The 14,670-nt window shown below is 36.2% G+C and overlaps 1 protein-coding gene across 3 annotated transcripts in view; it reads right to left on the bottom strand.

Moving 5' to 3' along the window:
- Window positions 1–374: 374 nt before the first annotated feature.
- The window catches only part of HYCC1 (hyccin PI4KA lipid kinase complex subunit 1), an 85,568-nt gene continuing 71,272 nt past the window's right edge, over window positions 375–14,670 (bottom strand). For 2 of the 3 annotated variants that reach the window (XM_084619066.1, XM_084619067.1), the window contains exon 11: window positions 375–5,250. In XM_084619066.1, the coding sequence (XP_084475192.1) occupies window positions 4,688–5,250 (563 nt within the window). In that variant the 3' untranslated portion in view covers window positions 375–4,687. Of the gene's footprint in view, window positions 5,251–6,145; window positions 6,442–14,670 lie in introns of all 3 variants that reach the window. The other variant, XM_084619068.1, reaches the window with a different exon arrangement.

The following is a 14,670-nucleotide window of genomic DNA, read 5'->3' as shown; positions in this document are numbered from 1 at the left end:
AGTGTAGGCCAGGCTTACAAATCTTTGCCACTGTTGACATGCTTACAGACATTTGTTGTCCAGCATATTTATTTGCAGTGTAGATAGGACAACATGGCCACAGTATATACCATATGTAGAGCCCAGGGTATGCATGAATATACCCCAAGTTACCCCATCGTAGTAGCATGATCAGTCCTATTGCAATTTTAGATTCTTTGTTTTAGATTTCTAAATCTTTCTTTAGATTCTTTCATACAAACGTGAACAAGTGTTTTGAGAAGTATAATCTCACCACTCAAGATTTATTTCAACAAAACCTGTCAATGAGGGAAAACTCTGCTATGAAAAATGTGGAGTACTAAAGTATTTATAAATGTATACAACTTGAAAAACAAAATTCCAGTTTGTTTATTCCAATGGCCAAAAATATTAAACACAAAACAATGCAAATTCATGGTTTATACTTCAGGAATATTAACTCTAGAGTACAATTTAAAACATATTTTACTATATAGAAAGTGAAACACTACATTACCAAAATAGAAGACAGAAAAATAATCACACAAACGATGCAAAACATGAAAAATATGAAAAAGTGTGGCACCTTCATTTCAACTTAACCTTTCAAGTTAAGACTGAGAACACCTGTGAACTGATGCAGTTATTCCATAGACCTGTGTTACTAAAAATATACATCTAGTCCATTGTTGCAGTCTTTTAGAAATGGAGTTACACAGATACAAAATCCAATATGTTACACATCTATATACAGCATTTTAAACCTCAAAAATTAAACTTTGACTAAAGAAATATTTGCCATAATTACTAAACTAAAAACTTGTATAATCCTTATGCTAATCAAAAGGAGTCTGGTTACCTCTAGAAAGTTTTTTTTTTTTTAAGTATTACTTTTTCTAGCAATAGGAACTCCAATAACCTTTCATGAATGTCAACAATTTCTCAACAAAAAAAATTACTACAGAACATAGCTACACAAGGTGGTTAAAATGTCTACAATCTTTGCACAAAAGTGTCCTAGTTCTAGACAACAGGAAATAGTAGTTCACTGTTAATCTTTAGGTAATCAAATACTTTGATGTTAGATTTTGCTGTGTTAATGCAGCACTGGAAACATTTCCATTTGATATAATGAAATGGAGTTCAAACCTAAGTGTAAGCATTAGCTATTTTTTTCTTTAGTATCACTTATTTGAGTTTTTTGTTTTTAAATGAGATCTCGTTTACTTCTACAGAATATTCTATTAAATGGTGGTAACTCCTGAAATGTATTCATTCAAAATGAACTCTACATTGTACAATATAGATGTAATTTCTTAAGACTACAATAACATTTACTTTAAAAAAAGAAAACTTTTATATTCTCAATGCAAACTTGATTAGTATAAAATTTAAGTTTAAAAACTCTCGAGATTCACTAATTAACACTGTCTCCAAGTAGAAGTCTTGGTGGGTATTTGGACAGTCTCAGACACTAAGCTAAACATACGTATTCCTAAAACTTTCCTGCAGTTGTTTAAATAATACAGTTATAAGTTTAAATACTTATGGTTATAAAAAGGTTGTTAGAGTAAAATTTCAGTATTGCCAGGACCTAGGTTGTGGCAGTTACACAAAATGTACTCAATGAATAAACCATATAGATAGGCTTATAAAGACTTATGTACATAAAGCTGCATGTGTAAGTACAAGCAGTAGCCCTTTAGCATTAAGAAATCTTTCCTTTAAATCACATTTACTTGAAAACCATAAAACCTTATATAAATTCTATTGTATAAGAGGAATGTGGGTTTTATCATTTTGTTTTAACATTTATTTAAGCCTAGGAAGAAAAAAACCCAACAGCCAAAGTTAGAATGATTAAATGTGCAAGATAAAACCAGTTTACCCTTTTAAAAAATACCATTTGATCTGTAGTTTGGAGAACAGTCAAGTGACAGCTTTGTAAACATTAAAGTTACTCATTTGTATCCCTGGCATTTCAAATACACTTCTAAAAAAGACAGTTAATTCGGTTACTCTGTAGCTTCAAACTTAAATGGCTGGATCTTCCAGTATAGCAAAATCTTTTCTACCACTATTGAATCAAAAAGGGGGTTTAACTATTATGGAGACAATTTTTTAAAAAAATCACAATTTCTCTAGAAAAGAAACTACTTAAAATACAAATTTATTCTTAAAGCTAATCCATGCTTAATACTGTCATGATAAAAAGTTTACTGGAATTACAGTTTAAAGCAATAAGTTATAAGTCAACTTAAAGGTACAGTTCAAGTTAAATTTTAAAATTGTATTACCCTACAGCTAGGAAATCAGAGGAAGGCTGTGCTTTCTGCTTAGTGAGAGCTAGGAAAGGATCTTGTGCAAAACTCTAGTGGACATCCCTTCTTGGTCTCCCAGGAGGAATTTCAAGTTATCTTAAATGCAGAATGTCTATTATGTAGACATTACCTAGTAATACCTCTTACCAGCTCCCCAATACTCTTCCACTGCCTGTGGTTTGGATGCTATAAATAGGCAATGGCTGGAAATTAACAAAATTTAACACAGCATTGTCACCCCACTCTAAAAGGTGCTTAAGAGGCTGCAGACAGTCTACAATGAGAGCTTATTTAAATGTATTTGTGCTTTAGTTTTCAGTCAAATCAAGAATGGATCTCAGGGCAACACTCAACTAGGGGAAGTCTAAAAAAGCTTTAGTCCTTGCTCTGTGTCATGATGCCCTTTGACATTTTTGGCCTATAAAGGAACCTCACCAAAGAGATCTGAATACTCATGAATGGATATACATTAGACCTCCCTTTTACTTTCTCCACTTCCCCTGAGAAAAGACCACATAGTTATACAATGTAAAACACTCCCTCACTTTTCGAGGAGTGGTTATTGCCAGCTTCTCTTCTCCCCATTTGTGTGTAGCTTGCAATCAATAAGCATTGTTAAAGCTATAATCTCAGCTAATAAGATTTTTTTAAAACACTACTATAGTAACCTTAAAGAACGTTGATATTTTGTAGTTTCAAACTGGCAAAATAATGGTGACATGAGTTACATGTTACAACATAAATGAAAGTTACAACAACATTAAGTTACAACATAAATGAAATTAGGTATAAAATAATTACAGTATCATTTCCCTTTGTGCTTGCAAGATTCTTAATTTGTATATGTCCTTTTGTAATATTGTCCTAATCTCATTCAAGAACAAGCCTGCTCTTTAAACACATTATTCCATTAAAATTATGTGCTTGATTCAATGCAACAAGTGTCAAAATCAGCATAAACGTACTGATATTGTAATTATGAACATTTTCCACAGAGTGATGAAAAATGCTGATCATGACTTTCTAATTAGTAGCTTTGTGCCTACTCCTGATGACTTAGGTAAGAAACCAAAGTCACTGCATGTTCTGACAGAACATAGTGGCTCAGAGTGGGCAGGAGGGAAGTTTGGGAGGAGGACTTGCTCCTTTGTAATTCTACATCCCACCACACCGCAGAAGAAATGGAAAGAAAAAACTGTTTACAGTCTTTCCCAGCAGCCTGACTATCCTGGATCTTCAAACATGGTTACGGGTAAAAAATGTGACTAAACAGACTGGTATTGCAGTCAATGCAGCTAGGGGAAACAGCAGGAAGCTCTTTTAGCTCACTCATCAGAATTGATCACAGAGTTCTAGTTGAATAATATTTGTTGCCAGTGAAACTTTGAGCCAGAAATAATAAAAAAACCCTTCCCTCCTAGACTCCACTTTAAGTTAACAGGACTGGTGGAATTTTATTTATTTCGTTTATTTTATTTTTGGCGCTTTTGAACTGAGCACATTTGGTAACTCAGAATCAAACATGGAACCCACCCAGTGCCATTTTTAGTCACTTTTCTGAGTATTATGGCATTTTCATCACAGAAAACTCCTGTCCCCAGCAGAAGTTTGATCTGCCATTGTATGACTTTTGGAGTAAAGTTTTCAACCAATTGTTTACAGAGATGTATCGTACAAAAAACTCAGTTTGCATATACCCATATACTTACAGGAATATGCAACTCAAGTGGTGTGCAAACACATTGGAGTTTGTGAATTAAGTCAGGCACATGCAAAGATCTGGCCCACTGTTATGAAAGTTTCCATTTAATATGGAACACTGAACTGGTGCTTCTAGCTGTAGGCATATAACAAAGTACATCTCTCACATTAGCACATTTTCTCTGGCCTGGTCTGCGATGCTTGATTTTATTGTATGGACCTATTCAAATGTCATCCCAAATTTCATTCCTGAGTCACAAACCCCTGTTAACAGAAAACTTAAGTAACTACATTGCATCAGTGACTGAACAGCTACATCCTGAGAAAGAGGATCCCTTTGCTCTGCAGTCTATATTTTACAACACACAGACACTCTATGCCAGCATGGCTAAACAGAGGCTGCCAATGTTTGTTAACAACTGGGGGACGTAAATAATAGGAAGTGCAAGTGCAAAAAAAAATGCTGTAGGCTATTAATAACATTTGAAACAATGCAAAATAGTTTAAAATTGTAATCTAAACACACTGTCAAATGCAAGCCAAGCTCTAACAATATCAAGAATTTGGAGGGTTAGATTTTAAAAGGGGAAGATGGGGAGCACAATGTACAACACTATCAACGGAATCTCCAGATTCCTTGTTCATACTACGTAATTTGTCAAACATCAATCTGTTGACAGTGTTATGCTGATGCTAGGAGGTCGTTGCTGATTTGACTGTTTGTTTGAAATGGGAAGATCTATTCTTTCTGCTCCATATATCAATTTTTCCTCTTGAAGACTACATGCTGAAAACCTATTTGCTTCAGTACCATTTCCACCACTACGGTTATTTGGAACTGTGATACCGCTGACCTGCTCAAAGGATTTACTAAAAACAGTAGTGGTAGTTCTAGCCAAACTATGACTGCCAGGTTTAGGCAGGGATTGGCTAGTAGTTAATGTCAGTCTCTTTAAAGACAGAAGATCTAAATTCTCACTCAGGGCTCTTTGAGTTTGTTTTCGAGAAATGTCTTCTTTGCAGGATTCCCCAGAAGCTTCTTTTTCTTTCCCCCCAGCTTTGTTTCCTCCAGACCTTCGTTGGCTCTTCCCTAAAAGGATCTTGCTGCTGGTGTTGTTGCTGTTTGATAAGGCAGATTGGCTTGTGGTAGAAGTTGCTCTAGAGTAAAACCCTTCGTCAACCTCAGATACTTCTATCAGTTCTTCTGGAATTGCTAGATCAGTATTATCTATGCAAAGGAACAAGAAAAGTGTTAATTAAAAAGTGTTATTCATATTGTGATTAATTCAAATATATACAGTTAGACTTTGTCATTTTCAAACACGAAGCAATAAAGCAATAGAGTATGGAGCAAAGTAGAAAAACATAAAACACTTACCTATTACATTAAATTTTAGAAAATGATTCATTATGATTTAAAATTTCATCAAGTTGCGTTTACTAAACCACAAGGCATGCCTGCATAATCTCATTTTGTAGTGATTTTGAAAAAAAAGCACTATTATTCATGCAAAAGATTAGGAACAGATCAGAAAGATACCACACGGTATAAATCCTATTATGTGCAAATGCTTCTACATACTATTTGCAAAGCAAATTAATCATGAAGGTAGATCAATGCCGCAAAATACCCATTATGGCTCCTGAAAGTTTAGAAAACCCAACAATGTTTCAGTTTTATGACTAAAAGGTCACCTTCTGCATTATCTGTTTACCAGTATAACTAGGTTAGAAATTTAACACTGGAGTATGAATGTCTCAACATCATGAAGGTGTTTCAAATAGTATAATGGGGGGGCAGGGGAGACCGTAAAGCGTACTGAAATGCTTTTTGCATAAATTTGAAATAGTCCACTTTGTTTCCTTGATAACTTAATTTGTAAATCCAACAAATATGCAAAATAAGCTCAAAGTGAAGAATAGGAAAGTATTTTCTGTCAGTGTTGAGTTTCACAGTGTGGTTTCCCCAAGTTATTTCATCATTGTATGTGGCACAGACACAACAAGAAATTGTGTGTGCAGTGCATGCATTTGTGTTTTTATTAAATGACAACATGCAAACATGATAACTGCATACTGCAACTCTCCAAACATGCAGCAGTGACCCTTTCCATCAATGGTACCTTAGAGGGCAGCTACAAAGTGCTCTGCTAAAACTGCACTCTGCCAGATGAGTTTATTCCATCCTCCATCATTTTTCTTACAGATTTTTGCCTCCTGATTTCTGGCATGCCTTTGCTGTCAGTTCTAGGATCTGTAGCTGTTTCCTGCACACCCTGTATATGCTGAGAATCATTCTCTGTTAGTGCTCTGCTTTTTTCCCCATTCCCGGTTCTCTCTCCAGCCACATTTGTGACACTAATCTCAGGTATGACAAAGTTTCCCAATTCAGGAGCATCATTACCATTCTCTGGTTGTTCTAGAAATGAAGATGGATAAGAAAGAAGGAAAAAAAAAAAAGATGTCTGAAACAAAATCATGAAACAACAAAACACAGAATTGGATGGCTGAAGCGTTATGAATTAAGCCAGATGTTTGCATATTAACTTTTTGTTAATGAACAGTATTAGTGAGGATGGGATAGAATTTCTCCCATGCTGTGCTATGCTCCCCTCCAATATCCTTTTTCTTTCAGTGTTAAAGACCTGAAAAATGCTCTTGAAACATGTGTTCTTGAAAATTCAAAAATTTAATGTTATTTTAGACATCAAATTTGAGTTTAACTTTTTTCCCCTCAATTCACTTCTATGGCCAGATCTACAGTACAGACCAATATTGGCATAACTACATCACTCAGAGGTGAGAAAAATCCGCACTCTTGAGTGACATGGTTATACCAACTTAACCCCCAGCCCCTGTGTAGATAGCACTATGTCAACAGGAAAGCTCTCCAGGAAGACAAGCCCTATGACAATATTGTATCAGCTGTACTAAGATGTAAAGAAAAACTTTGTTTTTAAAATTATCTTTACGATTATCTCTATGTTAACTTGAAGTACTACCACATAGGAGCAGAGATTATACCTTCAGTATGCACTGATATAGCACTATCTCTTGAATGTGGTTGAACTGAAACTCCTACATCTGGAGAGCCAGATCAGCTAAAGTGGCAATCTAATTGTACCTGATCTCTGTGCTCTTTTTAAAATTATTTTCAACTGGAACAGGTCTGCATACTTAGGAAACTTTCAAGTACAGCAACTTAAAATTCACTTAACCTTTATATAAAATCTGCAAGTAACACCTGCCAAAAGCTATGCAGGTGTAACACGGAATATTTATTCTATAGAAATTTGTGTATCACATCCATCTCCATAGCATCTGCGCACTTCCCAGTAGCGCAATAAACATGTTGACCTCAGCCCATTTTCTGCTCTTATTTGAGCTTACAGTGAAGCTTGGTTTATAATATCCTTATCACTTCCATGTCAGACTGATCTCAAGTACTAGCCAATTACCTCACTGCAGCATCAAACAGGAGAAGATGGGCTATAAGGGAGAAACAGTTTGTTGCAATGCTGGAGAATGATGGAAACAAGTTGAGGCACAAGTGATGATCTTAGCTTCAAAGTACTATAACTTGACTGATGGATGAGGATGGGAAGAGAGCAAACAATACTAAACCCACAGCAAAAGAAGAGTGGGCCATCATTTAAAAAGTAGTATGAGCATACTTTGACATTCCTGGATATTTACAGTAATGGTGGCAAAAATCAGTGATTGCTGCAGTTCTTGATACCATACACATGAATAAAAATAGTACCATTGAACTGGAAAAGTGGTATTTTTCTATAGTAAAAAGGAACAGGAAGATCTTCAGAACCTAAAGTGCAATGGTGCATAAGTAGAGCTGGTCAAGAATTTTGACAAAACAATTTTTCATCAGAAAATGCCAATTTGTTAAAACCTAAATTTTTCAGGGGAACTCATCACTTTCTATGTCCATTCATCAGCAAAGGTTTCTTGGGTCCAGGATGGAATTTTTAGGGGGCTTGGGAGGAGGGGAGAGAAAGAAACCCTCCCTAGAATAGCCAATAGCCCTGTGGTTAGGGAACTCACCTAGGATGAGGACAGTCCCTGCCTAATTCAGAGCAGAGACCTGAACTTTCATCTTTCACATTCAAGGTGAGTGTCCTAAACAGGTTCACCCTTCCAGTTTCTTGTACAAAATTTTGAAAGGTATTGGCTTCACCTGAATGCAAATATTTTGCAAATATGAACATTTTTGCAGAATGGAATAACTATTTCCCACCCCCCCGATGCACAAGGCACTTTACAGACAAATTCCTTCCCTGAAGAGTTTACTATCTAAAGTTAGATTCCGATAAACAAAGACCCATCAAGAGAGGTTAAGGGTAGAAAGGGAGAGAAATGTGAATGGGGAGGAGGGGGAAGGAGGAAGAGAAAAAAATAAACTTTCAAACTTTACAATATATAATGTGACAAACTACACTCCAAGCAACCTACCAGCATTATAAAAACCTTTAAAGAATTAGACCACAGATTTCCAAACTTTAAGACAATAAAAACATTCAGGAGTCAAATGGCTTTTCATCACTAGATCTACTATGAACTGGATTTTGTGATGGGGGAAGCTACCAAGTGTAAGCAGTCATTGGGTATCCATCATGAAAGTTCATATCATCTCATTTATACCATACAAAAGCAAGCACAGGAAGAGAGAAGAATCACACAGAAGAATACTATTTATGTACATTGAGAGCATATAGTAACAAACTTGACAAGAAGGAAAAAAATCCAATGAAAGCATAGCAATAGCCAGAAATGATAGCTCATCCTTACTCTGAAGTGCTTAATTTATTAGTGAAACAGTTATTTCAAAATCCTCAGGACTAAGTAAAGAATATCAAGATTAAGAGTATTTGAGTTTTTAGAACTGCAGACAACAACTGTCTGGGCTGTAAGGTTACTTTCAAACTTGTTGATATGAAGCTTACATATGAATATTGAAGGAACACTAATTTAGGATAAATATCTGAGTAAACACTGAAGTCGAAGGGGCATGAAACCTGGCAAACATTCAGCTACTACACAGTCTATTTGACCACCAGAGTCATGCTATCTGCTGGACAGAATGATTTGAAAGTAAGTTAAATACCTGACAATTTACTATAATGGTGAAATGTTTGTGAAATGTTTTCAAGAACAACTTAATGGCAAAAGGCCCCCCCATGCATTGCATGAGCAAACATCCGAAGACCCTTTCTAATGGTTTAGGTTAGGGGTTTGCCTGTATGTCAATGGCCAAAACAAAAACTTTTCCCATACTGCTTAGCACGATTTTTATCAGCTGGCAGGCTGCCACTCTCTAAGTGAAGTGGCTTTAGCACAGTACTGTCATTTGTGAAGTGTTTTGGAATTCTCAAGGATGAAAGTGTGTGCGGTTTATATTTTTTAGTATCTATATAGATATATATGCATGCCTGTTGTCAAAATTTCAGCAGTGAAGATAAGTCTGATTTCAACACTTGTGGAAGGGATTAAGTAGGAAAACTTACTGTTAGGTTTTTTAGGAGTCTGAGTGGAGGCACAAAGGTTACCTCCAAAGGGTGTCTATTTGTATTGTGTCTATTTCAGTTAACAGGAACTTTTTTGATTAGAGCGAGTAATAATAACAGTAGGGAAGAAAGGTAACAAATGAACACCACCTGGTACTAACTAATAAGGTGAACCATCTGCATTTCAACATGGCTACACACCTCTGTAGTTATGTAAAGCAGCAGAGAAGTCAGTTTTTTGCAGTGGCAATACCTATTTTGGCCACAAAGCTCTTCCACATCCCATCTTTTATAGCTAAAAAACACCTTTAACTGTCTCTAATGGACATAAGGAATCTTAAAATTCTGTTTAAAATTGTCTGCATGCGCATGCCTAAGTGTGTAGCCATTATGACAATGCACTGGAAACGCCAATCTCAAAAGTGTTACTAAGTTACATTTAAACACAGTTAGAATTCATTGATTGGTATTTTCATTTATAGCCTCACATTTTTCAGATTTCAGCTGTAATTTAACAACTTGTTTCCTCTCTCCCACCCTGCCCCCAAAAGCCAATTTTTAGTTTTGGTTCAAATGACACTATTTAGGTCTACTCATTTGATGCCAAAGGAATTAATACATCTAACTGCCAAGAACATGGGATGAGACAGAAAAAAACAAAACAAAACAAAAAAACACCTAACTCTGAAGGGTCACTGTAGTTTTTGGCATGCTAGATAGCAATTAATATTTTTGAAGTGTTTTGGAATTCTTGAGGATGAAAGGTGTGTGTGGGGTTTATATTTTTCAGTATCTATATAGATATATATGCTTGCCTGTTGTCAAAATTTCAGCAGTGAAGACAAAACAAAAACGTTATAAAAACAAAACTGAACAAAAATGTACTTAAAGCTACTATAAATTTGTTAGTCTGCATCTAAGACTTTAAGATGCACTAGACAAGTGCTGCCAGAGCTTTTATCCCATTTGCTTTCAATTTTCTTTTTCTTTCTTCCTTAAATAATACAACTTTTAACCTTATACAAGACATTCAATTTTCCTACATATTTTTCTATTTATGGTTGGAGACAGAACAGCCCCTACATACCTATTTTTAAATAGAACTATAAGGACTGATAATGCAAGAAATTATTTTGCCTTTAGGCAGATTATTTACAGGAAAACCAAGTCAATGGCAACAATAATAAAAAGCCAGCCACAATTTGATGAATAGATGGTGGACTGTTTCAGACAAAGATCAAGATATCTGTCTCCCAGAGGACAGACTGATTAAGAGAGCTTTAAGCTAGGTATTCAGGGAAGATGGTTGGGAGATATAATCTCCATGCCTCATTCTAATATTGAGCTAAAGGAAAATCATGTAAAAGACAATGAACAACAATGAAAAAAAGAACAGAGGGTGGAAGAATGGATAACAAGAAGAAAGATCGTGTCAATACCACTGACAGTAACAGTCAGACAGGCAACAGTGGCAGTAAAATGACAGACTAATCAGGTGAGGAATCTGGGTGAAGGCAAAAAGGAACAACTGAGATGGCTGTACACCACTGCAAGGAAATGGAGGAACTAGAACTACTGATACAGGAAGTGAGACCACATATTATAGGAATAATGGAAACAGTGGAATAGTAGTCATGACTGGAATACAGGTATTAAAGGGCATGTGCTGTTCAGGAAAGACAGCTAAGAACAATGATATTTTTCTTCAGTAGAAGTTACATATAAATGTGACCATTATAATGAAGACTATTCGCTAGATTTTCAGTGTCAATAGAGAGACTGGGGTAATATTTCTAAGCCTGTTAAACAATATGCAGATCTTTCTCAAAAGACAGATTTTATTTATAGCACAGCAGTAAGTTATATTTTATAGTGAACTTGGTGTGGACAGGCTTACTTCAATGCAAATTTTCCACATTAGGTAACAATGCATTTTATCGAGAGATTGATTACTCCTGAAAAGCAAATTTTAAAATTAGACTAAAAGATTATAAATTGTAAGAGTCCAGACCATTGAGATATGATAAAAATCTAATATTAAATAAGTCCTTATCCTTTCTATCTATACTCTATACAACTGCCATTTACATATGCTTATTTTCTTCAAGAATTGGAAAAACTATTTTTTAATCATTTAAAAAAACTCTGCTGAAACATTAGTAATAAACAGTATATTATTTTGTGTTTGAATGCATTTTTCTATTAAATCTACAGCCACTGCTCCAGGATGTGTCACTTAACTCCTCCTCCCATGCTCCTGCTTTACAGTCTTCCATTTTGTGTGTGTATGATGATGAGGAGGGGACGATGGGTGGGCATACACGTCACAGTATTAGGAAATAAGTCAAATTTCAATACTCAGGTTGGTGGCTCAAATTTAAGCATTCCATGTGAGATCAGTACATCAGCCTCATAAAAGGCAGTAACTAGCTGTTGTCAGAATTAGCGAAAGTACTTTCCAGTCCTTTATGTCATGAAATCAGAATTTACACAGCAGTATCACCAGATCCATAGGGAGCATATCTAACCCTCAGCCAGTCCACAGATTTTAATGCTGAATAGGCTTTATGCTGTCAACAACTTCTCCAATTGCAAATACTTTCTAAAATTAAATAAGAACATTTTTGAAATTTCATCCTGAGCCAACTGAGTTATGTAGCATAATTATTTTAAACTACACAGCTTTTCAGATGCCCTTGTATATCTCCATATGGATTTCCCAGTTTTTGGGATTAAGTGGTTTAACACATTTTTCTCCACTGTTTTTCTCATCTTAGTTTTGCAGTTGTGTCTAATTCCAGGTTTCAGAGTAGCAGCCGTGTTAGTCTGTATCCGCAAAAAGAACAGGAGTACTTGTGGCACCTTAGAGGCTAACAAATGCATTGGGAGCATAAGCTTTCGTGGGCTACTTATTCCAATAAGTCATTACATTAAAAAAAATCAACCGTCTATTTTGTTTTTTGTCATAAGTCCACACTTCTCCAACTAAACTACTGTACTTGGATGCTCCCAGAAGTTAGTGAAGGTTAGTCTGTACTAGAAGACATCATAATACTGTACTTCCATTCTAAGAGTTCAAATTATTCCAAAATGTCTCCAGAGAACAGATCTTTCAGATTTTAATTGCATTTTCTTTTCAGCTTATATGTTGAAAGTTTTCATAAGAGGGTGTTCTATCTCCAGGTACCTAACTATTGGTATTAGGAAGTTTGAGATGTCAGAAGTCACTCCATTTTCACAGAATCAAAGCCTGTGCTTTTCAGTGTAAAGTGTTCATTGTGTAATGCATTTGACATCAGCAGCTAATAGCTGTAAACATCAGGAAATCCCCATCCTCTTGGATTTCTGCATAGAGGAAATTTTACTGGATAGTCAAAGCCATTTTCCTCAAACAAATATAAAAGTATTTCACTGAAGCTCTTAGAACTATTTATCAGAATCTATATGTTACAGCCACCAGCAATAACAAGATTTGGGGTAAATAGCACATTTTGATTAACTTAGTCCACACACCCAGCCCATAAATGGTCTGTAGCAAAGAAAGAATTTTCTTGAGATAGCAGCTTGTAAGAGTGTGTGATTTGTATTCCAAATATTTTTATACTGTGCAGTCCATCTAAATTCCTATTTTCTGCACCAAGACATCTAGCTTGTCAGTGTTTCTACTAAACAATAAACTAATCTCAAAACTCCTTTAGTTTTTAAAAACTGATATCAAGTTTCAGCTGAGACTAACTTTGTATTCATGTCATGAACAGGGATTCTCTGCATATCCTAGTAAGAGCCCCCAGACTAATTAAACAAGAGATGATGAATTCTAACAATATAGTCAGTAGAGTAGCCTTCACAAGCCCTCCCCCTTCTTGCCACCAACTTGGATGTTCACCCTCGTTCAGACTATCCTCTCTCCACAACACACGTCCCTAAAGGGCATTCCAATTTTCTCTCCCCGCCTTCAGTGTCTCTGCTGACTTACCACATCTTGTCATTCCCACCTTCAGTGTCTCTGCTGACTTACCACATCTGCAAGTAGTTCATAAAACAGCAACCACCGCCTGCTACTCCCATGGGTGGGGCAGGTGGCTGCCTCCTCACATGTTGCTTCCATGGCTAAATAGTCCAGGGGCAGTTGGCAGAGTGAGAGGAAGCTGGTAGACAGATGGATACGCAGTTTCAAAGCAGCTGCTATCCATCCCCACCCCGCCGCACCACAAGAGAGAGAGACTTCATGATAGTAAAGGATAAGAGGTAGCAAGGTAGGAGATATATCACATCCAATCCCTGGCTGCTGTTCTTGTTCTTACCTTCTACCCACAGGCCAGGAAAAAGTGAGGCAGCCCTTGGAGCCCCACTATTCCAAGTATGATGGCAATATCTTTTTCAGGATTCTCTGGTCTATGAGTGTCTAATCACTGCAGGAGCTGTTGGTTCAAGATTTATGTCCAAAACCCAAATCTTATCCAGCTCCTCAGAAGAAATTCATCGGGAATTAATAAGTCAGTTCCCACTGCAACACAAGAGTTACTTCACAGTATTTTGATCTTTATAATGAGTTTGTCTACATCAAATTTGGAGAATGGTTCAAGCAAGTCTTTCCTCCACCCAGAAAAGTACACCCTGACCCCTTAGAAAAAGGAGCAGCTGTAACGTTTGAGGGTTTTTTCCCCCCCCAGTCTATATATTACATTTAATGGCCTGTTAAGAAAGCCTGTCCGGCCTGGATTTATGATTCAGGAAGAAATTCCTGCTGTCCAATAGTCAGGGTTTTTGCTAGAATTTTTATAAACAACATTTTGGAAATGAGGTAGACTGAAACTGGTATAATACACAGAGCCTTTTCCATCTATAACCCCCCAAAAGCCTTGTCAGTCATTGAACAGATATTGCAGATTCACTTTTGGCATACTGGAAATGTCTAGTGACAGGATATTAGGGACACCCAATCATTTTTGGCTGAAAAGTTTTGGCTACACAAGTTTATTCCAGGAGTGCAATTTTTCCCGTTAAACCATTTGGTGCCACCATCCAAAGTCTTAGATTGTAGTTCCCTCCCTGAATCAAATGGAATCTTGGCAAGAACTTATTTTTTTGTAAAAGAGCCCTTATTTTTTTCCCAGAGGTTACCATCA

The sequence above is a fragment of the Lepidochelys olivacea genome, assembly GCF_965140295.1.
Source record: "Lepidochelys olivacea isolate rLepOli2 genome assembly, chromosome: 2".
Taxonomy (NCBI): domain Eukaryota; kingdom Metazoa; phylum Chordata; order Testudines; family Cheloniidae; genus Lepidochelys; species Lepidochelys olivacea.
The sequence above is the reverse complement of the archived record's forward strand: the minus strand, read 5'-3'. Positions and strand labels throughout refer to the sequence as shown.